Source organism: Canis lupus, chromosome 3, assembly GCF_048164855.1.
Source record: "Canis lupus baileyi chromosome 3, mCanLup2.hap1, whole genome shotgun sequence".
Lineage (NCBI taxonomy): Eukaryota > Metazoa > Chordata > Mammalia > Carnivora > Canidae > Canis > Canis lupus.
Window position 1 is genome coordinate 42295084 of NC_132840.1, and position 25121 is coordinate 42320204.

Consider the following 25121-nt stretch of genomic DNA (forward strand, 5'->3'; position numbering starts at 1 on the left):
AAAGGCCACAAATGAACTCGTAATTAATTCCATTACCAAAAACTTATATCAAAAGTCACTATTTGTAAGAGACTATATTTGTATATAATTTCAAGAAACCTGAAAGTTATATGTACATTACAGGGACAAAATCCTCAGATTTCCTTTATCCTCTTAATACTTACTGTCTTTTTTTTTTAATATTTATTTATCTATTTATCATAGACAGAGAGAGAGAGAGAGAGAGAGAGGCAGAGACACAGGAGGAGGGAGAAGCAGGCTCCATGCCGGGAGCCTGACGCGGGACCCGATCCCGGGACTCCAGGATCGCGCCCTGGGCCAAAGGCAAGCGCTAAACCACCGAGCCACCCAGGGATCCCCCTACTTACTATGTCTTATAGAGAAAAAGGTAAATAGGTCACAGAACCTCTACTTATCTGTTTATACTTATACTTATTCTGTTTATCTAAACTGATTATTTTGGATGATAGCTGGACTGTAATGATGAAATATATTGCTAAGTTTCTTTGAGCTCTTTCTAAAGTCAAAGCATGGTACTTGTTACTTCACAAGCTATATCTTAATCTTAAAAATAACTCTTTGGTAAATATCTCCATTTTACATATATGGAAACTAAAACACTAATTACTCACAGTTACATAGAAAGGAACATAGTCATTGTGCATTCTTTGGGATTTTCTATATATAGCATCATGTTTTACTTCTTATAACAGCATATGTGTGAATCTACAACCTGAAAATAAAAAGTTTAATGGAAGTAAACCCTGCAGAAGGATAGTCTCCATTATTGCATTTTCATAGCAGTGACAGTAGCCAGCAGCAAATTTCCAAGAGGAAGAAAAGCCAATGCCAGTGAAATATATATTTTCCTTTCAGAGTACAAAGGATATAGAAGTTCACATAAAATATTAATGTGTAGGTGTTTGTTTATAAATGAGCTTTATTGACATGTCACTAACTGCTTGTTGTCTGGGGGAAAAAAAATTTAAACCTAGAATATGGAACTATATTTTCCTGTTGGAAGAATTCTTATATTTAAAACTTGCCAAATTGATTAACAAGGTATCATTTTAGGACATATACTAACAGAAAAACAAAGAATGTAAAGGAGTATACACTGTATGCCATCTTTGTATAAAAAGAGAAATCGAAAAAAGAAATGAAACAACTTAATTTTATAAAAATAAATAAAATGTAAACCAGAAACTAATGAATTTGTTTACCTACAGGGAGTAGATAGGAAAAATGAGGCAGGGAGTGACACTTTTCTGAATATACTTTTTTGTTAAGTTTTGGCTTTTAGAACCATATTAATGTTTGACATCATTTAAAAGATTAAATTTAAAAAGATGAGAGAAAAAAATTAAAATTGAATACAAACAGAAGCAAGAAAACCGAACTATTTCAAATGAATAATTCTTCAAAGAAAGAACTAATCCAAGTAATGTGGAGAAAAAGGAACCCTCTTACACTATTGGTGGGAATACAAACTGGGGCAGCCACTGCAGAAAACTGTATGGAGGCTCCTCAAAAAGTTAAAAAGAGAACTACCCTATTCTTCAGTAATCGCATCACTGGGTATTTACCCTCTAAATACAAAAATATTAATTCAAAGGGATACATGCACCTCTATGTTTACTGCAGCACTATTTACAATAGCCAAATTATGGAAGCAGTCCAAACGTCCATCAAATGATGAATTGGGTAAAGAAGATGTGACATATATAAACAATGGAGTATTATTCAAAAAAGAATGAAATCTTGCCATTTGCAACAACCTAGATGGAACTAGAGAGTATAAGGCTATGTAATATAAGTCAGAGAAAGACAAATACTGTATGATTTCACTCATATGTGGAATTTAAGAAATAAAACAAACAAGCAAAGGAGAAAAAAAAGAGAGAGACAAACCAAGAAACAGATTCTTAATTACAGAGAACAAACTGATTTTTGCCAGAGGGGAGCTTTGTGGGAGAGATGGGTGAAATAGGTGATGGGGATTAAAGAGTACAATTATCATGATGAGAAATGAGTAATGTTTAGAATTGCTGAATCACTATATTATACACCTGAAACTAATACAGAACTGTATGTTAACTAAACTGGAATTAAAATAAAAAGCAACAATAAAGAACTAATCCAAGTAGTTATGAACATAGTAATTTGCCTATATACTGTCAAATTAAAGTAAAAAAAAAAAAAGACTGCAAACAAATCTTGAATGCTTTGCAGGTTTGTTTTTAACAGTGCTATGAGTATAGGAATTCTGAAACTATTTTGTGTTTGTGGTAAGATTAAGCAAATGTGAAAATACATTGCTGCTGTTAGGAGTCAAAGACACAGACTCCATAGCCAGCATGGGGCTGATCTCATGACCCTGAAAACGTGAGCTGAGCCGAAATGAAGAGGTGGCACAGACTATCCACTAAGCCACCTAGGCAACTCATCCTGCCTGCCTGTTTGAATTGGAATGTTTTTCTACTCTTGAACTGGGATTTACAGCATCAGCTCCCCTGGTTGTCAGGCCTTTGGATCTGAAATTGAATTACACCACTGGCTTTCTGGGGTCTCAAACTTGTGGATGGGATGAGAGTTAAGCCTGTGTAACTGCATGAGCCAATTCTTAACAATCAATCTCTCTCTATATATGCAAGTATATATATATAACTCATTATCAATACATTTTAGTTATTTCTTAAAAGATTTATTTATTTTAAGGGTAGCCCCAGTGGGCCAAGCGGTTTGGCGCTGCCTTCAGCCCTGGGTGTGATCCTGGAGACCCAGGATCAAGTCCCATGTCAGGCTCCTTGCATGGAGCCTGCTTCTCCTCTGCCTGTGTCTCTGCCTGCCTCTCTGTCTGTCATGAATAAATAAATAAAAACTTAAAAAAAAAAGATTTATTTATTTTAGAGAGTGTGTGTGCATGCATGTGAGTAGGGGTAGGGGCAGAGGGCGAGAGCAAGATAGAATCTCCAGCAGACTCCCTGCTGAGCATTGTGCCCAATGGCTTGGTCCCACGACCCTCAGATCATGATCGGGGCTGAAATCAAGGACTGGAAGATTAACCAACTGAGCCACCCAGGCACCCCAATACATTTTAATTATCAATAACAATTACATCAATGCCATCTTATTATCATTAAATATTATATTTTATTAATACCTTATTATTATGTTATTACACATATATGTATCTGTGATTGGTTCTGTTCCTCTGGACAATCCTAACCTATACAATTGCCAAAACAAAATACAAAATGCTATGATCATTTAAAACTGATGTGCAAATAAGAAATGTTCAATTTCAGATTTTAAAAAACCAAGTCTTTAGAATGGCTTTACAAGGTAATAAAAGAAATCTAAACAAATAGAACAAATGAAGGACGTATTACAAAAGCTAGTAAAATAGCTTTATTGAGTAGGATTAAGTAATTTTATAATGAGTAGAAAAAACAATCAGCAAGCCATAATTTTTATCTATTGTAAAATATCTTGGCTTGTCCTTAAGTTCACTTATTCTAGTATTAAGTCATGGAGTGATATATATAAATAACTGGGATTGGGATCTTTAGAAATAAATATTGAGAGAAATTAAATAAATACAGGCAAATTCCTAAGTGAACCATAGGTTCTTATTCCCTTGCTACTTGAAAGCTCACTGCTAAGATATCTGTTGTTAAAAATCTGGAGCTGTAAGCAAATTGATGGGTTCAGAAGAATAAGGAAGGGAAGAACCTATAAAAAGTTAGAATAGCTTAAGTGGAGCTGACTGAGGGGAAAGCAAGAGTTAAGTTTGGTTGCTTACATGGTTATCACTGTTGTCCAAAAACATTTCCTCCTTCACTGTCTACTTTTACTTCTAAGTTTGTTATACTTCATATAATTATATCAGAAATTCATTTGGTTTATTTAGCAGGTATCTGCTTTAATTTTTAACTTTTTATTAATTAAAATTCAATTAATTAACATATAGTATATTATTCGTTTCAGAGATAGAGGTTGATATTATTATTCAGTTCAGTGAATCATCAGTCTTATATTACACTCAGTATCTGCTTTCAAATATAAGATTATACATGCCTCAAAAATTGTTACTTGTCACTTGCTCTCCCTGTATGTCCTTTTGTACAATTTGAGATTTTTCTGTGTGTATAGAATGCCAATTTTAAAATGTATTTAATAAGTTAAAAAGAATGCTTTCCTTTTTTGGGGGGGGGAGATTTTATTTATTTATTTATTTATTTATTTATTTATTTATTTATTTATTTATTTATTTATTTATTTATTTGAAAGAGAGAGAGAGAGAGGGAGAACAAGAACCAGTGGGGGGAGAAATAGAGGGAGAGAGAGGGAGAATCTGAAGTCGACTCTGTGCTGAGGCAACCAGACTCAAACTCAGTCTCATAACCCGGAGATCATAACCTGAGATGAAACCAAGGCTGGACACCTAACCAACTGAACCACCCAGGCACCCCAAGAATGCTTTCCTTTTAATATCTAGTTGATATTGGCTTCATTGAAGAAATGTGATGAAAATATCTGGAGTTGAGGGAAATGTGGCTAGGAAAAGTATCTAGTAAAAGTAGATAAAGGGGGTATGATGATATAGAAGATGTCAAAAGGAAATTTCTTTGAGAAACTCTTCCCTTTGTCCCTGTTGTACTCTAAATGGCACTCAATTTTTATATATTTTAATCTAGACTACTACTGATTAATACTATAGTTCAGCTATATTATGAGAAAGAGAATTCTGGCATTATAACCATAAATTATAATAATATTTGTATGAAAAATGCATTCTGATTTTTAAAAAATTTGAAACCTAACACATAACCTATTTCTAAGTTTGGAAAGGTATATTAACTTACAACATAAGACCAGAAGTTCCCAATGGGAGAAACTTTATTTTCTTCTTTACCTATCCATCATATTGTGTGGCAAACAGTTAATATAGCTGAAAGGGTAAATGAGCTGAACATATGAACTACTTTGAAAATTTAACCCCCGTTCTGCTTAATTCAATTTTCCAGCCTCAATGAATAAATACACTATTCTTTCCAGATTATATATGGGAAGTAGATTTTTATAGATAATATCTTCATTCAAGGCAGCAATGGCTGGCCAATATGAAATTAGGTGGGTACTGGCATATAAGCCTCCTGAGTTCCTCTGGATCTCTTACTCTGTTGGCTTCACTGTGTTCCTAGCTCTTGAACCAACTATTTGTTAGGCACTATGTTACCAGATGATAGATTACTTTTCCATCTATATAAAATCTGAAAAGGTGTTTTCTTCAGTTTTATCTTAAGCTGGTCTCTTATTCATGGGCTGGGAGACTGTACTCATGAGTATTAAAATTGAGATATCACAGGGGCTTCTGAGTGGCTCAGTCACTTCAGTGTCTGACTTTTGGTTTTCGCTCAGGTCATAATTTCAGGGTAGTGAGATTGAGCCCTACATGGGGGCTAAGTGCTCAGTGGGGAGTCTGCTTGAGATTCTCTCCTTCCCCCTCCCTCTGCCCCTCACCCCACTTGAACTTTCTTTTTCTCTTTCTCAAATAATCTTTTTTTTTTTTTTTAAGATTTTATTTATTTATTCATGAGAGAGAGAGAGAGACAGGCAGAGACACAGGCAGAGGGAGAAGCAGTCTCCATGCAGGGAGCCCAACAAGGAACTCGATCCCAGGTCTCCAGGATCATGCCCTGGGCTGAAGGTGGCGCTAAATCACTGAGCTACCCAGGCTGCCCTAAAGAAAGAAATCTTAAAAAAACATTAAGATACCATGTATTATGATCACATGAATACTGTAAAACACATCACAAAATATTTTACTTCTTAAAAAAAATGTTTTAACTCAGGTGTATTTTTAAAATTCTGCAAATAAATTACTTCTCTTAATTTATCACTTTAAGAAATATCCTTTTCTTTCAAGATACACGTATTTATGATTTCAAAAACAACAGACTTACTCATTATTGTCTTTTGTTGTAGATTCCTTCCTTTTGGTTAAACTGAGGTGGTTCAGTTTTTTCCTCTTTTCTATATATATGCAATAAAAAGAAGAACTTAAAGTTAAGGGGAAATTTGTCAAATTCTAAATAGAATTTAGATTGCCAAAGTTTAAACAAAAAATAAAAGGGTAGACTAATGAAAGGGAAGTAGGAAAATAACAAGTATCCTGGAATTTGCTTTGGGAATCACTATTATCAACTTTTCAATAGCTATTGTTTTTATTTCCCAATATCCCAATTTTTATTCATGATGACTTTATACAGAAAAAAATCTTTACTAGATAAAGGATACTTTCATCAAATATATATATTTTTAAATTTTTATTATTTATGATAGTCACACACACAGAGAGAGAGAGAGAGAGAGGCAGAGACATAGGCAGAGGGAGAAGCAGGCTCCATGCACCAGGAGCCCGACGTGGGATTCGATCCCGGGTCTCCAGGATCGCGCCCTGGGCCAAAGGCAGGCGCTAAACCGCTGCGCCACCCAGGGATCCCTCATCAAATATTTTAATAAAAAATGTCATCTTAAAGTTTCCACTTTGTATTATTTCACCCCTATTTTTTGCCTCAAAGTTAACAAGGAGTCGGTGATATTAACATCTACAAAATAGTGAGTTTCCAGTGATGTCACGGTAAAATAAATTTGATAAATGTGCTTGACTTTAAAATGCATATTGAAAAAATGCATAATGACTTAGTAAATTCTTGGAAAGATCCTCTGTGTGAGGTTGAAATGTAAATTTGATTTTATAGCTCTAGTAGGATATGTTTGCACTTACTGGTGGTCAAATAGATAATTGTTTTATGAGCTCTCCCTTTCATTGGTTCTACTGTACTTCATACTATAGTACACCATAAAATTTAAACAATTTGATGTATAATAAGTATTTGAGGACATATTAGCAAAAAGTTTCTTAATGGCTTATGTGTACTGGCCTTTAGTAAATGTTTATTCAATGAATAAGCAAGCAAATGAATGAATAATCCAAACTTTTTACTACTAATGAAAAAAAGTCCAGAGAAAAATTTTTTTAAAATGCATCATTGGTGACAACCTCCTTACATTTTGTATTTTCATGTTGTTCCATTTGTTCAACAACTGGCACAGGAACTATTACTTAACTCAATGTCCTTATTCTTCACAAAGGAAAAACAGGTGAAATAAATTTTTATTATTTAACCCCATATACTCAAAATACTATATTTTAACACATAATAATATAAAATTATTAATGAGGTCATTCATATTCTCTTTTTCACATGGCCTTTGATATCTGGTGTGTTTTAAACTTGCAGCACATCTCAAATCAGATAAGCCACATTTCAAATGCTCTATATGTATATGTATAGGATAGTATAGCTCTATGTAATACAGCAGGAAGATCCAATACTTTTAGATGAAACCGAGTACACACACACACACACACACACACACACGCACCAGAAACCGAGTACCGAGTACACAGATAACACAAAGGCAATTTCTTTAAATTTTCAAATGTAATTTATTAACGTATTAATGTCTGGAACAGACTTTTCCAATGCTGGTTTGTACTTTTTTCTTCACTTAATTTTTAATCCATTACTCTTACTTGCACCTATTACTAGAGAAAAAGCTTATTTAAAGTATATTTTCTGGGCAGCCCAGGTGGCTCAGCGGTTTAGCGCCACCGTCGGCTCACGTGTAGCTCTTTATCACATGTTAATTGTGGGGGAGGAGAGACCGAGGGAGAGGGAGCAAGAGAACCCTAAGCCACAGAGTTCAATGCAAGGCTCAGTCTCACAACCCTGAGACCATGACCTGAGCCAAAATCAACAGTCAGATGCTTAACTGACTGAGCCACTGAGGCACCTCAGTAACTGGAATACTCTTAATGATATATTAGAGTCCAGTCTCTGCTAAATGATCCAAATGTTATTCTCAGAGATATTAAAACTCCTATTTAACAGTTGGAAAGTATATTAGAAATATAAGTCCTTCCATGAGAAGATCGAGATTAATGCTATTAGGCTATTGATTACTTTTTATAGGACAAGATATCTGATCCCCTTACAATAATAAAAATGTTTCAGCAGGCATTGAACACCTGGTGAAAATTCAAATAAAGCATTCTTTTACTATTTCTCACCTAACTTTATTGACTAATGGTTCTAAAATGTGAAAATTAATTACAGTTAAAGGAACAAAATATTTTAATATTTAATTGTGGAGCTTTATTGAATGCAAATAGCATAGCACAAAAGTCAGGAAATTAGTATTAACCTTTAGGCAAAGATTTTCTGAGAATAAGGTTTCATGTGTATCATGGGATTTCATATCCAGCTTGATTTTATTTTTTGAGAAATGGATTTTAATAGACTTTTTCCTCAGAGTTCTTTAAAATCATCAATAAAATATTGTTACTGTTTTTCCCTTTAATCCTTTGTTAAATAAACTCTTACTATTGGAATTTAAGGATGTAGACGAGTCAAATAATGGAAAGTTAATAAACAAGAGTGGTAACTAGTACTTTGGCTAAATTTCTAAAGCACAAGTTTTTCTCTTTTTAGAATTAAAAACTATTTTGAATAATTTAGTTATGATACTGGTTTTGATTTTTGGGTGTTTTTATTTTTTTGGTTTTTTTTTTGTTTTTGGAGAGAAGCCATAAGATCCAAAGTAACAATGAGGGAAATTATTGTTAATCAGTTTCTGAACCAACTTAGTGATATTATGAATATCAGAGAACAGAAAATATATATTTTTAAATATTTTATTTATTTATTCATGATAGACACACAGAGAGAGAGAGAGAGAGAGAGAGAGGCAGAGACACAGGCAGAGGGAGAGGCAGGCTCCCTGCGGGGAGCCTGATGCTGGACTTCATCCCAGGATCCTGGGATTACAACCTGAGCCAAAGGCAGATGTTTAACCACTGAGCCACCGAGGTGCGCTGAATTGGTCACTCTTATTCCCATTTTACAGATGAGGAAACATAGGGCACAGAATAGCCACATAACTTACCCAAGCCCTAAAGATAGTAAGCGGCAGAGTCAGGATCTAATGCCAGTCATCTGGCTACTAAGATTGTTTTCTTAAGCAGGATGCTATGCTTCTTTAAACAGGTTTAGGCTGGTATGATGCTGCTTCTAGACACATATAGTTTATAGCGGGTATGCATCTTAGGCATCATTTGGTCCCAAACCAAAAATTATGAGTTGAGGAAAACCTTGACTCAGAGAGGTTCACGTGATTTGTCTAATGTATTAAACACTGGTTAGTAATTTTTTTCTAAAAAGAGTTATTGGGAGATAAAGTTGCTGATAGAATGAAATGAAATCAAGGAAGAAACCAAGAGTCTGATGTTCAACCAACTGCACCACTTAGGGATCCCAAAATCATATATTCTTTTAATTAACTAAGTTATTATTTTTAAACAAGAGTGGAGAGTGAAGAATCTCTTTAGAGGATCAATTCATGAAAAATAACAATGTTAATGGTTCCTTTTTTTAAAATTCAATACCTTTATTGATCCTATGGAAGAAATGTAATATTCTTAAAATATTACCTATATTATTGAATAGAAAGGTATCAATGAGAAAATTGGAATTGCTTTTTAGCTACTAAAACATTAATATTGAAGAAGCAGAATTGTAAGTTTTAAAATCTTTCACCCAAATTAGATTGTGGACCACATTAAGAAGCATTTGGCTCATATATCTAACTGCTCATCATATATTTAAACTCATAGTAATTTATCAGTTCCTTAGAAATACATATTGTCTGTTCCTTCTCTCACTTAAAAAGAGATCAATCTTGCCAGAGGTCTACCATTCGGTTAGTCTTTTCAAAGAATCTGGTTTTGATTTTGTTACTTTATCATTGCCTTGTTTTCTATTTAATATTTTCTCTTTATATCTTTTATTTCCTTTCTTGTATTTTGTGGGATTTGTTCTATTCTTTTTCCATCCTTCTAAACTGAATGCTTGGCTTATTTGTTTTCAATCATTATTCCTTTCTAAATACATGCATTTATAAGCATAAAGTTTCCACTAAGAACTCTTTTAGTATAATGCAGTGTTTAGGTGTAAAGTTTTCCTGTGTTTTCTGCTGTCATTATCAATCAATTCTAAATATTTTATATTTTCCATTTTGATTTTTCTGAACAATGGATTATTTAGAAGGCTCTAGGTTTCCAAACTTGTGGGCTAAAATTTTTAGAGGGCTGCCTTTTTTAATTTTTTTTTTAATTTTTATTTATTTATGATAGTCACAGAGAGAGAGAGAAAAAGAGAGAGAGAGAGAGGCAGAGACATAGGCAGAGGGAGAAGCAGGCTCCATGCACCGGGAGCCTGATGTGGGATTTGATCCGGGGTCTCCAGGATCGCGCCCTGGGCCAAAGGCAGGCGCCAAACCGCTGCGCCACCCAGGGATCCCAGGGCTGCCTTTTTATTGCTGATTCCTTTTTTTTTTTTTTTTTTAAAGATTTATTTATTTATTCATTCAGAGAGAGCGAATAGAGAGGCAGAGACACAGGCAGAAGGAGAAGCAGGCTCCATGCTGGAAGCCCGATGCGGGACTCGATCCTGGGTCTCCAGGATCACACCCCGGGCTGCAGGCGACGCTAAACCGCTGCGCCACCGGGGCTGCCCTTATTGCTGATTCCTAATTGCACAGAATTTTGGTTGAGAATGTGACAGCAATTTTAGTATGTTGAGACTTCTTTGTGATTGCAAACTGGTTATAGTTTTGTAAAAGTTCTAGGTCATGCTTTATCACGTGCTGGGTATCAGACTTGTTTGACCACAGCTCATTAGATGACGTTTGCTTAGCTGTGTTCAAATTGTTTATAGCCTTCTTAAGGTTTTATCTATTTCATCAGTTTTTGAAGAGGTACTTTAACATTTTCTATAAACTAGGGATCTGTGAGTCTCTCTTTGTAATCTGGCCCTATTTCATTAGGTTTTATCTTTGTTTTAGATGCACATAGTTTCAGGATTTTTTTTTCTGGTAGTGACTCTTTCCTTCTCTCACTAGGTAAAGATTCCTATCATCTTCAATAAGGCTTTTTGCCTTAAAGTCTATTTTGGTCTATACCAATATTCTTACACCAGCTATTCTTTATTTTTTTAAAGCTAATACATATTTTTTCTCTCCCTTTACATTTAATTATCCTATGTCTTTTTTTAAAGACTAAGTAATAATGATATCAATAAAAACAGCGGAAATACGTATTGGAAGCCTACTACACGCCAGGCACTGTTCTGAGTGCTTTCTATATATTACTTTATTTAATTCTCACAAGAATTCTGAGTCAGATATTATTATTTTCCCCATTTTTTACAGGCAAGTAAATTAAAAAAAAATTACAAAGTCAATTAACAGATACTCTTTTCTCTAAAGATTATAAGAATCTTAAAACACTTTAGCTCCTTTCTGTTCCCTCATCAATATTCCATGCCATTACAGCCTATTTGCTTTTAATCCCATCTCAAATTGTTTGTCTTTTGCTTTATAGTCAGCAGAATTTGTAGTCACATTTCTGTAATTAGACTTTTTTTTTTTTAAGATTTTATTTATTTATTCATGAGAGACAGAGCGAGAGGCAGAGACATAGGCAGAGAGAGAAGCAGGCTCCATGCAAGTACGCTGATGTGGGAGTCGATCCCGGGACTCCAGGATCAAGCCCTGGGTCGAAGGCGGACACTCAAACGTTGAGCCACCCAGGTGTCCCTATAATTAGATTTTAAATTAAATTTACTAACATGTTTGCTAATTTATTTTCTTCACCATTGCTCTTTGTATTCCATTCCTTTACCTGAGGCTCAGTTTACTTATATGAGGTTCGTTTTTTAGTAGTCCCTTCAAGGAGTATCTATGAATGGTAAATTCTCTCAGACTCTGTCTGAAAAAAATCTTTATTTATTTCATCTTCACTTCCTGAACAGCAAAAAAAAATCAGTTGTGATTTTTAGTTGGTATTATTCCACTTCCTGCTGGAATCTGTTGACACAGATGAGAAATTCACTATTAGTCTGTCATTCCCTTGTAGGTTATATGTCTTTTCTCTGGTGGCCTTTAAAATTTTCTTTGTCTTTCATAGTTTATAGTTTTACTGTGATATGACTAGGTGTGGATTTATTTTCATTCATCCTGCTAAGACTAAGTATGCTATTCCAACCTGGAAATTCTCATCTTTCCTTAACTGTGAAATTGAGATTATGAAAAATTGATAGTCCTTTTATCTTAGAATACTGCCTCAGCCCATTCTCCCTATTTCTTCCTCGTGGAACTCCTATTTGACATATGTTGGAGCTTCTTATTCTACTCATCATTTCTCTTTATGATTTTATCATATTCTCCATTTCTTTATCTCTCTATGTTATTACATTGCTACAGTCTGGATGATTTCTACAGATCTAATCTATTGTCTAATTCTCTAATACTCTCTTTGACTATGCAAATTTATTGTTTATCCTTCTACTCTAGTTATTAATAAGTCTGATGCATCCTTCCTCTTTACTGAAAAGCATAATAGTTTGGAGAAATTTGATAAGGGGTAGGGGAGGGCAGCAATATAATGATACACATACAAACATATATAACAATGAGAAACATATATGACGATAAGTAAATAAATATATATCTCAAATGTATGAACTGGAATCACTCACCTCATTTTTGGCCCACATATAGACTCTAAGTAGAGGGAAGACATAGAAATAGATTTTTCTTTCTTTTATAAATACGAATGTATTTAAATTTAATACTAAGTCACCTGTTCACATAGTACACAGTTCAAATGTATATAGAAAGTACATATAAATACCTAGAAAAAGAGAATTCCAGAAGGAATATAGATTGAGAGACCTTCAAGTGCAATGACCTTGTGGCAGGAAGGAGTTTAACATGATTGATGAATAGCAAGAAAGTAAGAGTTATTAAAGTAGTGTAAACATGGGAAGGGTAACAGAAAATGAGATAGACGAGATGGTCAGGTATTTGATGATGTATGGCCTTAAAAGTCATGATATGGTTTTAAATTATATCCTAAGTGTAATGGGAAGTGAATTGGACCTAAAATGCCCTTGAAAATGCTATTTAAATAAAAGTGCTTATTTCAGTTGCACCTTATGTTTGTACAATATTTAAAAACTGAGAATTGTTAATAGAAGTTATGAGATCATTTGGAACTTAAATTATTTCATAAGAATCAGGCTTTCTTATTTCTAAACATGTACAAGATGAAATATTAGGACAAGCAATGTAATGATTACAAGTGACATAATGTGATATAAAATCCTAGAGAATTCTATGTTGAGACTTTTGTATGTGAGACATATATATCAGAGTGTATGAAACATATATATATAGTTTAATGAACCAGTGTAACCACTATATAAGTTAAAAAATAGAATATTACCAGCACCCCAGGAACCCTTGCTATATGACTTTTTAAAAAAGAGCTTACTTAGTACAATAATATGTATAATTATCCACTTAAATGTCAACCGGGATCATGTGACTAATCTTTTTATGGGCAAAAGGAATGTTCCCTTAAGTCCATATTTAATTTCAATATGGAAATCAAGTACGTATCCACTTAAAATCTATTCATATTTCAGTATAGAGATGTGCCATCTCTAAGGCACTAATTTTTAATTTTAAACAAAGGATATATTAAGTGTATTAAAAACAGATAGAGCTTGAAGAAAATGTATACATCTTCATACATTTTTGTGAAAGCAAACCTAATAGTAATAGCTGTAAGATAAAAAGCATTTGATTAAAGTAAAATAAAAGTCATTCAAAAGTTTAAGATCTCATTATGGGTTTCATTACAACAAATTAGGTAAAATGAGATTTCTTTGTTTCTGTGTAGCTTCTAGTATATTCTTAGCACTCAATAAATGTTAAACAATAAAATATGAATTAGGCTAATCACAGCACATCTAAAATATATTTTATTAAATTTGAGCCTACTTAGAATTTTATATTATAGAAACTTGACATGTCAATGATTCATGACCTTTTATAATATTAAAAATTAAATCTATGAAATCTAGATTCATATATCTTTTAAATAAATATTTTAGCAATAAACTACCAGAGAATAAGAAATATATATTAAATTAAACTAACAATATTTTTAAATAAACAATTTCATATTAAAATTAGGTTATTCTTTAGTGGAAAACTGTAAGTTTTTTGCAAATGTATTTAAAATAGTAAAAGAAAAGAAGGTAATGAAATATAATAAAAGCAGGCTATATAAAGATAAACGAAATGTGGATAAAACTAAATGGACAACATGAATAAAAATAACATTTAGAAGTATCTCTCTTAAACTGTAGTACAGCAGTACCTGAATTATATGCTCTTCAATTTATGCACATGATGGATAGCTTGTTAAGGGGTATATCTGTAACCATTATAATTGATAGTAGCTGAAGGCAGTCAGACCATAATTTCTATTTAATGGATGGGATAGTAAGAGAACAAAGTCTGCAGTAGCATTTTAAAATAAGTACCTAGAAAGTTTACATTTATATCCAAAGTAGCACCTATATTCTAGCCTTCTTTACATCAAATTCCTTAAGAAAAAAGAAAAAAATAAGCTGCAAGATCCATAGATTATTAAATAAAAATTCTGATTTAACCAATAACTAGAAAAATATTACAATAAATGGAAAAGAATGTTCAACTAACCGTTTGATGGTTCATTTTTGTGCTCTTGTTCTTCAGAGCTTGCAGAAGCACCAAATGGGCTCATTTGACAAGTTCCAGTTGTTGGAGAATAAGTTCTAATACTTTTCTTCCTTGTGATTTTTGAAGAATTAAATGACTGAAAATAAATATTTGAGACAAAAATACTTATGTTTAGTTCTTTGAGAATGCTTTTAAAACTTGCAAAATTCAAACCAGTATTATTTTCCTTGCTCTTTCTTTTCAGATTTTAAATGTACTCAATTATCACCTTTGTAAATAAACTCAAATATCACTTTGTAGATATTTCAGCTCTCCACACTAATTAGGGCATCTCAATTTGATATTTGTGAAAATATAATATTAAAGGTTTACTACCTTCTGAGATGGTATTTCCAAACAGTTTAGAGATGCTGACTCTTCCAGTTTTATCTTGACTTTTGCTGTCTGCTAAACCTGAAGTATAATTATGGAGCCAGGCCAAGAAAACTCTCAGAAGTTTCTTAGTAAAACCCACAAGGAAATCCTAGGAAGGGTAAGTGCTTTCTTAAACGTTCATAAAGTTGCTCTGACACAGTGACTTGTCTCAAGAATAACCAAAATAATGTTCAAATGATGGAGTATGACATTTAAAGCCCTTGAAAATTTGGCCTTTCCTTCAGGATATCCCCCTATTCTCTCTGCAGCTTTCTCCTCCGTGTTCCTACACACCTTGTGCATGCCTCTTATTGGAAACTACTGTCTTCAATAAAATTAAAAATTATTTTAATAGTTTTTATATTTCTGTCTGCCCCATTAAAATTTGAATTCCTGAAAATAAATATTTCTTCATCTTGTACCCTAAAAGTAAAAAATGTGTGATGAATGAATGATGTAAAAGGAATAGTCCAGGGATCCCTGGGTGGCGCAGCGGTTTGGCGCCTGCCTTTGGCCCAGGGCGCGATCCTGGAGACCCGGGATCGAATCCCACGTCAGGCTCCCGGTGCATGGAGCCTGCTTCTCCCTCTGCCTGTGTCTCTGCCTCTCTCTCTCTCACTGTGTGCCTATCATAAATAAATAAAAAACTTAAAAAAAAAAATTTAAAAGGAATAGTCCAGTAACCTTGGCCAAGCCACCCTACTCTGAATTCATTCATTTGTTCATTAATTAATCTAATATGAAATGACACCTGTAGTCCCAGTCACTTAGATATGCACACTTCGGCCTCAGCTCATTCTGTGATCCTAGGCTAGAATGCCTTTTCTTTCTTTACCAGGATCAAATCTTACTTTAGTTTAGGTCCCATTTATGATCCAATTCCTCCAAACACCATTTATCACACTATTAATTGCTTGCTGTTCTGAATTCCTTTTAAACTATTTTCTGTAATGCTTACTAATCACCCAGCACTTGCTAACTAATGTGTACAAAGAAAGAGAACAAATTGTTCTGGCCTCGTAAACAGCAGAGAAGAGATCTAATAGTAGTATGAGTGCTACAAAAATTGAGAGGAAAGGGAAAATCAAAGTGGGCTGTAATAATCTTATAGAAGGATTCTTGTGAGGAGGAAGGGTGAGGCTTAGATAAGCAGAAATAAAAGGTGTGAAAACCTGAAATCTAGAAGTGCTACCAGGCTGGATTTGGGGGATTAAAAAAAAGGGTCTGATGGCTTATGAAGTTGCCAACGTTGTAGAATTAAACTTTAGTTTGGTAGCTGACTTGAAATTGTTATATAATTCTCCACTGTCAATGATTCTTTATTTCTAAAACACCCTGGCAGAAATAGTGGCTGTGTCACCTTTTACAATAATCTTGATATTAGTTCTAGAATCTATAGCATCAATTTTTTTTTTACAGTTAAGGTTTTAAATGATAAATACTTTTTTATATTGGGGAAACAGAAGGCTTTCCATTCTTTATTTTATGTATCCATAGTAGCCACAAATATAACCAATATCTTTTTTAAAAATCAAACTGTAATATCAAGTTCTAACTCTAAAGCAATCTTTTTGTAGGGTGAAAAGGTTTTAAGTCTCTTTATCAGGTGGTTATTATTACCTCTCCATCTTGAGTTCTCACCTGTTTATATGTATTCAGTCATAAACTATGACATTTATCCAATCCTACCCTACCTTTCCAAGAATTTATTGCCCAGAACTATTTCACTGTGTATGTACAAGAAATGAAAGTCACTACACTAATGTACATTTATGTCAATCTGTTTTCCTATTTTACCAAAAAATTATTTTTTCAATTGCCAGATATCTAAACATTACAACTATAGATCATACATTTTTCTTTGAAAGCCATTTTCTAGCTTTCATAAGTCTGCGTGTGCACACATGTGTGTGTATTTTTCCCCCTTCACCTTAAAATACTGAGCCTTCATGGGGGGGGGCGGCGGGGAGAGAAAAAATACTGAGGCTTCTCTTCTGCTTTCTATTTTTGGCCACCTGTGTTGGTTAAAAGGAAAAATATGTGTCTACAATGACTATACAAAGAGGGATAAATGAAAATCTACCTTCCCCCACTATCCTACTATATGTTCTTTAGTAAATAACACATTTTTATGTATCTGGCTACTGATATACAAAAAGGCATAATCTTACTTCTCTAAGATTTTTCCCCTCAAAGTTTTATCAAGGTCCTCTAACTTTAAAACCCCAAAGATGCTTAAAAATGATCCTAGAACTTATGTAATCCACAGCAGGAACAGTTAAAATTGGGATTTCAGGGAGGAGTGAGCTACTAATTGAGAAGTCCAGCCTTCTTTCCACTTAGCAATGAGTACTAGCTCCCAGATCCTTAGAAAACAGAGGAAGAAAAGGTGAGAAGACTAGATTTGGCCAGAGAAGGGAAGGAATTCAGGATGTGAATAAAATTAGGGAAAGGAAAATCAGTAAGTCACAATTCTATAGTAATTTATAACTGCCTGTAATATTTAGTGACTCCTTAGAGGTATTTAATGTCATTATTAAAAAAGGATTCTATGATCAGCCCAAATATCACTGTACTTTTATAAAGAGTTCAAATCTTGTATATTAGCAAAACTAAATTTTGGGCATTGATTTTTCTAAAAAAAAGAAATGAATGTTCGCTTCATAATTTCAAATATAGATGACATTTTCCTTTAGTATCTTTCACAAATTGTAGCTTGCTTTGTCACTTTGTTTAAAGCACATTCTACAAAAAAGGTGCCTATTTTTCATTGATTTTTAGCTATTATAAACAGTCTAGAAAGTACTAAGGGTTTTTTTGGGGTGAAATACGATGGAAAAGGTCTGCTATTATTATTATGAAGTACTATCCTATGTTATCACTGAAATATTTAAAACACAGGTACTACAGATATTTGGACAACCAGAAACAAAAGAAAAATTAAGGCAACTAAAGGGAGATAATTCTTTATAACCTTCACACTGGTTAATTAGGTCACTGGAATGTATTACCTAAGATATTATTATCCATTATTAGTACTATTAAGGAATTTATATTATAACACTCTAAATACTAGCTGTCTCAGGTACTTTTCACAATTTGGACCTAGGGTTCTAAGAACAGCCCTAGAGATCAACTAACTTCTTATCAGCTACTATGATTATCATCCTTCATGGTTCTAATAATGCTGGGGTTTCGTTGCTATTATTTGTAATGATAGTTATGGAAACAAAAGTATTTTGCACTAATCTCAGTGATCTTACAGAGATAGCAGAGAAAAACTATAACCAATATATTAGATCTATGGTGATAGAAATGTTCTATTTCTTGACTGGGTGTTTGATACACAGGGGTATACATTTATTAAAACTCATTGGATTGTACACTCAAGATCTGTGGATTTTGGGGGTTTTTTTGTTGTTTGTTTTTTTAAAGATCTGTGGATTTTACAATATATAAATTTTACTCATAAAAAAATTTAATGAAAAAAGAAAACATTGGCTAAAAAAGTTGAGACACTGGTATTTCTATTTATATTCATTATTGTTCTGCAATTTAAAAATGTTTAAATATTATTTTTTAAAGATTTATTTACTTATTTTTTAGTGAGGGGAAGGGCAGAGGGAGAGAGAATCTTTTTTTTTTTTTTTAAGATTTTATTCATTTATTCATAGAGATGCAGAGAGAGAGAGAGAGGCAGAGACACAGGCAGAGGAGAAGCAGGCTCCATGCAGAGAGCCCGATGTGGGACTTGATCCAGGGTCTCCAGGATCACTCCCTGGGCTGCAGGCGGTGCTAAACCGCTGCGCCACCGGGGCTGTCCCGAGAGAGAATCTTTAAGCAGACTCTGCGCTGAGAACAGAGCCCGAAGCAAGGCGCAATTCCACAACCCTGAGATCATGACCCGAGCCAAAACCAAGAGTCAGACACAACTGACTATGCCACTCAGGCATCCCTAAAATAATAATTTTAATATTAAAGATAACACTATTCTGTAACTCTCTTGAATGTAACCCTCAGTAAGACGCTAATGAAATGTTTTCATGGCTGTTTCCCATCATTCTTTCACATATCCTCATATTTTTCGGAATATAAAGTGAATTCCACCCCAAATATATTTTTGTTTGTTTATTAAAATATAGTTTACACACATTAAAATGCACAGATTTTAAATGATCACCTTAAGAGTTCTGACAATCGTATACTCTGATGCAACTATCACCAAAGATATAGAACATTTCAACCATCTCCAGTTTCCTTGTACATCCTTCCACTCAAATTCCACTTCCTAGCCCATAGGTAACCACTTTCTAATTTCTATAATCATAGATACCTCTGTCTATTCTTGAACTTCACATAAATTAAGTATGTAAATTTTGGTTTTGGTTTCTTTTGCTCAACCTGTTTTTGAGATAGTCTGCATTGCTGCATGTGGCAGTAGTGTGTTCCTTTCTATTGTTAAATAGTACTTTTTAAAAATAAATATACCAGGATTTTTCTACCCTCCAACTGAAAGTGATTTTGGTTATTTTCATTTTGGGATTACTATGAATTAAGTTGCTAACAACATTCTTGTATATGTCAAGGTGCCTGGGTGACTTAGTCAGTTAAGCTTCAACTGGTGATTTCTGCTCAGGTCATGATATCCAGCCTAGGTCAGGATCCCCAGGCTCTGTGGGGAGTCTACTTGATATTCTCTCCCTTTCCCCTTCTCCCACTCGAAGAATGCAAACTTTCTCTCTCTGGAATAAATAAGTAAGTCTTTTTTAAAAAAATCATTCTTGTACAGGTCTTTTGTGGATACATCATTTTATTTCTTTGGGAAAGCTAGGAATGGAATTGTGGGGCTTGATCCTAGGACCCTGGGATCATGACTGAGCCCAAGGCAAATGCTTAACTTACTGAGCCACCCAGGTACTCCCTGTTATCATTTTAAATTCCCATCAGTAAAATGGAGTTCCAGCTGCTCCACACCTTAGCAACCTTAAGACTGACTGTTTTAGTCATTCTCATGTGTTTTTTTTTTTTAGGTTTTATTTATTTATTTATTTATTTATTTATTTATTTATTTATTTATTTATTTATTTGAGAGAGAGAGAGAGCACATGAACATAAGTGGAGGGAAAGGGGAGAGAGAGAACCACACTCCTCACTGAGTGGGGAGCCTGATATGGGGTTCAGTCCCAGGACCCCGAGACCATGACCTGAGCCAAAGGCAGACATTAAACTGACTGAGCCACCCAGGTGCCTTCTTGTGTGTGCGTGTGTGTGTGTGTGTGTGTGTGTGTGTTTTAAAGTAATCTGTACTCCCAACATAGGGCTTGAACTCACGACCTTGAGATCAAGAGTTGTATGCTCTACCACTTGAGCCAGCCAGGCACCCCTAGTTCTGCTGTTTTTTAAAAGCCACTCTGTTTTGTTATTAGGCTCTTCTAGTGAGCAGGCATGGTATCCGTTTGTGGGTTTCATTTGTATTTCCAATGATAAACGATGTTGAACCTTTTTCATGTGCTGTCCATTTAAATATTTTTTGTGATATATTGGTTTAAGTTTTTGTACATTTTTATTGCACTTTTTAAAAAAATATTTTATTTATTTATTCATGAGAGACACAGGGAGAAAATAGAGAGAGACAGGCAGAAGCAAGCTCCCCATGGGGAAACCGATGCAGGACTCGACCCCAGGACTCCGGGATCACGACCTGAGCCAAAGGCAGACACTCAACCACTGAGCCACCCAGGTGCCCTGTACTGTCTTTTAATTGTTTATTTATACATTGTAGATACAAGTCTTTTGTCAGATATATGCATGACAAATATATTCTTCTCAATCCTCAGCTTGCCTATTTCATTTTCTTAATGGTGTCTTTTGATGAGTAGAAATTTCTAATTTTGATAAAGTCTAACTAACTTTATCTTCTATAATTAGTACTTCTGTTGTATGAAATTTTGCCTACTCTAAGTCTCAAAGATAATTTCTTTTTTTTTTCAAAGATTTTATTTATTTATTCATGAGAGAGACAGAGAGAGAGAGAGAGGCAGAGACACAGGCAGAGGGAGAAGCAGGCTCCATGCAGGGAGCCTGATGTGGGACTCGATCCTGGGTCTCCAGGATCAGGCCCTGGGCTGAAGGCGGCGCTAAACCGCTGAGCCACCAAGGCTGTCCTCAAAGATAATTTCTTATATTTCCTTCTAGAAGCTTGATGCTTTTAACTTTTACTTTATGCCTATGACATTTCTTGAATTAATTTTTGTGCATCGAGTGAGATAAAGATAGAGGCTATTTTTTTTTCCATATGGATATTTAAGACTTTCTTTTTTCCTATTGACTCAGCCCAATATTTAAAAACAATTCAAGGGTGCCTGGGTGGCTCAGTTGGTGAAGCGTCTGACTCTTGATTTCTGCTCAGATTATGATTTCAGGGTTGTGGGATTGAGTCCCACATCGGGCTCTTTGTTCTGTGGGGAGTCTGCTTAGGATTCTCTCTCTCTCCCTCTCCATCCGCCCCTCCTCCCTTTCTCTCTCAAATAAGTAAATAAATATTTTTTAAAAATTTATCATATATTTAATCAACTGTAAAGATAATATGAACCAAAAAGGGTATTAGAAATTAGATGTTGCCAAAGAGAATGAAGATTCATAAAGCATTTAAGTAATTACACTAAAGGAAAAACAGTTGTGTTATATGGAAGGAAGCCTGGGATCATATAATAGTTTTGCTGTGTCCTAGCTGTGGACATTGTGCTATTGTGGGTACACCACTTACTCTGAATTTTAGTTTCCTTAACCAAACTAGCATATCATAAGAATATTAATGCCACTTGATATGGAGTGCTTCCAGAGCTTGAAGGAAGGAGGACAAGGCAGTGGAGTTCAACTTCATTTTTTTAAAAATACTTTATTTATTTGTTTGTTTTAAAGATTTTATTTATTTGAAAGAGTGAGACAGCATGAGAGGGGGTAGTATCAAAGGGAGCAGATACCCCCTGAGCAGGGAGCCTGATGACATGGGGCTCGATCCCAGGACTCCGGAATCATGACCTAATCCCAAGGCAGATGCTTAACTAACTGAGCCACCCAGGTGCCCCTGGAGTTCACCTATAAGAAGTCTGCAAGGGCCTGGAATCTGTGTCCAGACCTGGTAGGGTATTCAATATTGGGAATGAGAGGTGGCCAAACGGGAAGAACATGCAGAAGCACATATGCAAATAAGACTGGTACTACAAATGAATGTCTAGACTATCATGCCAAGGAATGCATACTACTCCAGCCCAAGAAATGCCACTTCTATCAGAGCATTGGCCATATGATGGCCTCATATCCACTGAAAGCCCAGCAGGCCCCAACATCACAGAGAAAGCCAGCTTACTTTCAGGAAAAGGATGAGATTCACAGACCTGCCCTATTCCTAGAGGCATAGAATTTTGCCATGGTGGGTAAGTGACTATCCTTCTGCAATCAGAAAAGTTCAAGGGTTAGGCATCAATCAGAAAACAGTAGAAAAAGCAGGATAGCTAGGGTCAGTATAGGGCAGCTGGTACTGCCATAATTTTTAGTTCAGGATCCATAGCATCATCTCCTCTTCTCTCTTGATGAGGGGAAGGAATGAGGCAAAGGAACTCCAACACTGCTATCCTAACACAGGCTTTCATGGAAAATCTCCCTAGAACTTGTACACTTTATTTGAAACTCCCACAATCTTAAGCTTCTGAAAGTGGCCTAGATAGGGAAGTTGTTTTCCTTTCAAAAAAGGATATATAATAATAATTCCTATGCCAGAGTGAAAAGATTCAGAATGAGACAAAATTGATGGACCCAACCCAGAAGCCATTACATTCTTCAGGAGGGAATCTCTTGGGGGTGGGTTAGATTCTTCTATCAGTTATCTTTTGGGGGAATATAGCATATTGAACTACCTAACTTTTCTACCACAGTGTTCTCTTGAAATTCCTTCATCTTGAAAATGTTTCATGGGATGCTTGGTTTTAACTGGTTTGTTCCATGACTCAATCTCCTTCTACTGGAAGGTTGGGAATGAGTATAAATAAGAAGCTGGTGCTGCGTATGAATAGAGGCTGAGCCAAGTGAAGGGCCTAGAGAGGAAGCTAAGTTGGATGAAAGATCATCTATATATATAATAAAGTATTCTTATTTCAAACCTCTAATTCTAGAGCACAGGACTTGCTTCACATCCATATTCATCCTTCACTGGATTAGGTTTGAGGTATCATTCATGTATGTGTGTGTGTGTGTGTGTGTGCGTGCGTGCGCGCGCGTGTGTACTAAAGATCTAAATTGGTATGCAAAGGTTTTAAGAATGATACATTTGTATCCATCTGTGCTGCCCATGAATGAATGAATGTAAAGGCAAGAAGGAAAAACCTTACAATTCTGGACCTTTCCTGGTTGGCTTCTAGAAAGACTCTTTAGTTAGGGCTTTTTTTTGTTGTACTGAAGCCAGTGTCCTGCTGTAGTAGTAACTATGGTATCATATTAGCTAAAGAAGAACAAGGGTTTAGTTTACAAGCTGTAAAATCACTGCAAAACTGTATCGCTATGTTGAAATAGAGAAAATACAACAGAATGTGTCAGGTGATGTGTCTGACCCAGGGTTCTTGTCATTTCCAATGTTCCTTTCTAGTTATTTTATTGTCTGATACTTATAAAGCTTCCTAAGTTGCTGATTTGGTGATTCATCTGTTTTTCTAAGTGTTCTTTTGAGTTTTCTGATCCTAGTGGAATTAAATTAGAAATTAGTAACAAAATAATAGTTGGAAAATACAAAAATATGTGGAAATCAAACAACACACTCCTAAATAACCAATCAAAATGGAAATTAGAAAACACACTGAGGAGAACAAAAATGAAATATAGAGTATATAAAAACTTATGGGATGCAAAGAAAGCAGTTCTAAGAGAGAAATTTAAACATCTACATCCAAAAAACAAACAAACAAACAAACATCTACATCCAAAAAGAAAGAAGGGTACCTGGGTGCCTCAGTTGGTTAAATGTGTGACTCTTGATTTTGGCCCAGGTCATGATCTTAGGATTGTGAGATGGAGCCCCATGTGGGACATTGGGCTCTGAGCTCAGCACAGAGTCTGCTTGTCCTTCTCCCTCTGCTCCCCTCCCACTCCTGCTCACCCACTCTCTCTCAAAAAGAGAAAGGAAGGGAGGGAGGAAGAGATGGAAGGAAGGAAGGAAGGAAGGAAGGAAGGAAGGAAGGAAGGAAGGAAGGAAGGAAGGAAGGAAGGAAGGAAGGAAGGAAGGAGCTAGGATGCTTGATAGGCTTAGTCAGTAGAGCATGTGACTCTTGATTGTGTGTTCAAGCCCCTCATTGGGCATAGGGATTATTTTAAATAAGAAAGAAAGGAAGAAAGAAAGAAGCTGTCAAATCAATAAACTTAACTTCCACCTTAAGAAACTAGAAAAAGCAAATTAAACCCAAAGGAAGCTGAAGAAAACAAATATGAAATATTAATATTAAAAAAGTGACAAGGCCATAAGAAGATAGTGAAGATCAACAAATCCAAAAGTGGGTTCTTTGAAAAGAAAATCAACAAACTTTAACTAGACTGACCAAGAAAGAAAGAAGAAAACAAAGAAGATTAGAATTACAAAAATCAGGAATGAAGGGGAGATATTACAACTAACTTTGGAGAAATAAAAGGAATTATAAGGGAGTGCTACAAAAATTTTATGTCAACAAATTAGACAACCTAGATGAAATGGACAAATTTCCAGAAATATACAACCTAGTAAGACAGAAAATCAGAATACATCAATGGAAAGTAAAGAGACTGGATCAATATTCAAAAAACTTCAAACAAAGAAAAGCCCAGGACCAGAGATCTTCACTGAGGAATTCTACATATATAATTTATATATATATATATATATAAAAGATTTATATATTTTAAAGATTTTATTCATTTATTCATGAGACACACAAAGAGAGAGAGGCAGAGACATAGGCAGGGGAAAAGCAGGCTCTATGCAG

The 25121-nt window shown here is 34.8% G+C and overlaps 1 protein-coding gene across 18 annotated transcripts in view; it reads right to left on the reverse strand.

The window, feature by feature from the left end:
• Window positions 1–25121, reverse strand: part of ITGB3BP (integrin subunit beta 3 binding protein) — a 69370-nt gene that overhangs the window by 17842 nt on the left and 26407 nt on the right. For all 18 annotated transcript variants that reach the window (XM_072820575.1, XM_072820581.1, XM_072820593.1 and 15 more), the window contains 2 exons: window positions 14704–14839; window positions 5970–6039 (listed from right to left, as the gene is read on the reverse strand). In XM_072820575.1, coding sequence (XP_072676676.1) covers window positions 5970–6039; window positions 14704–14839 — 206 coding nt within the window. The remainder of the gene's footprint in view (window positions 1–5969; window positions 6040–14703; window positions 14840–25121) is intronic.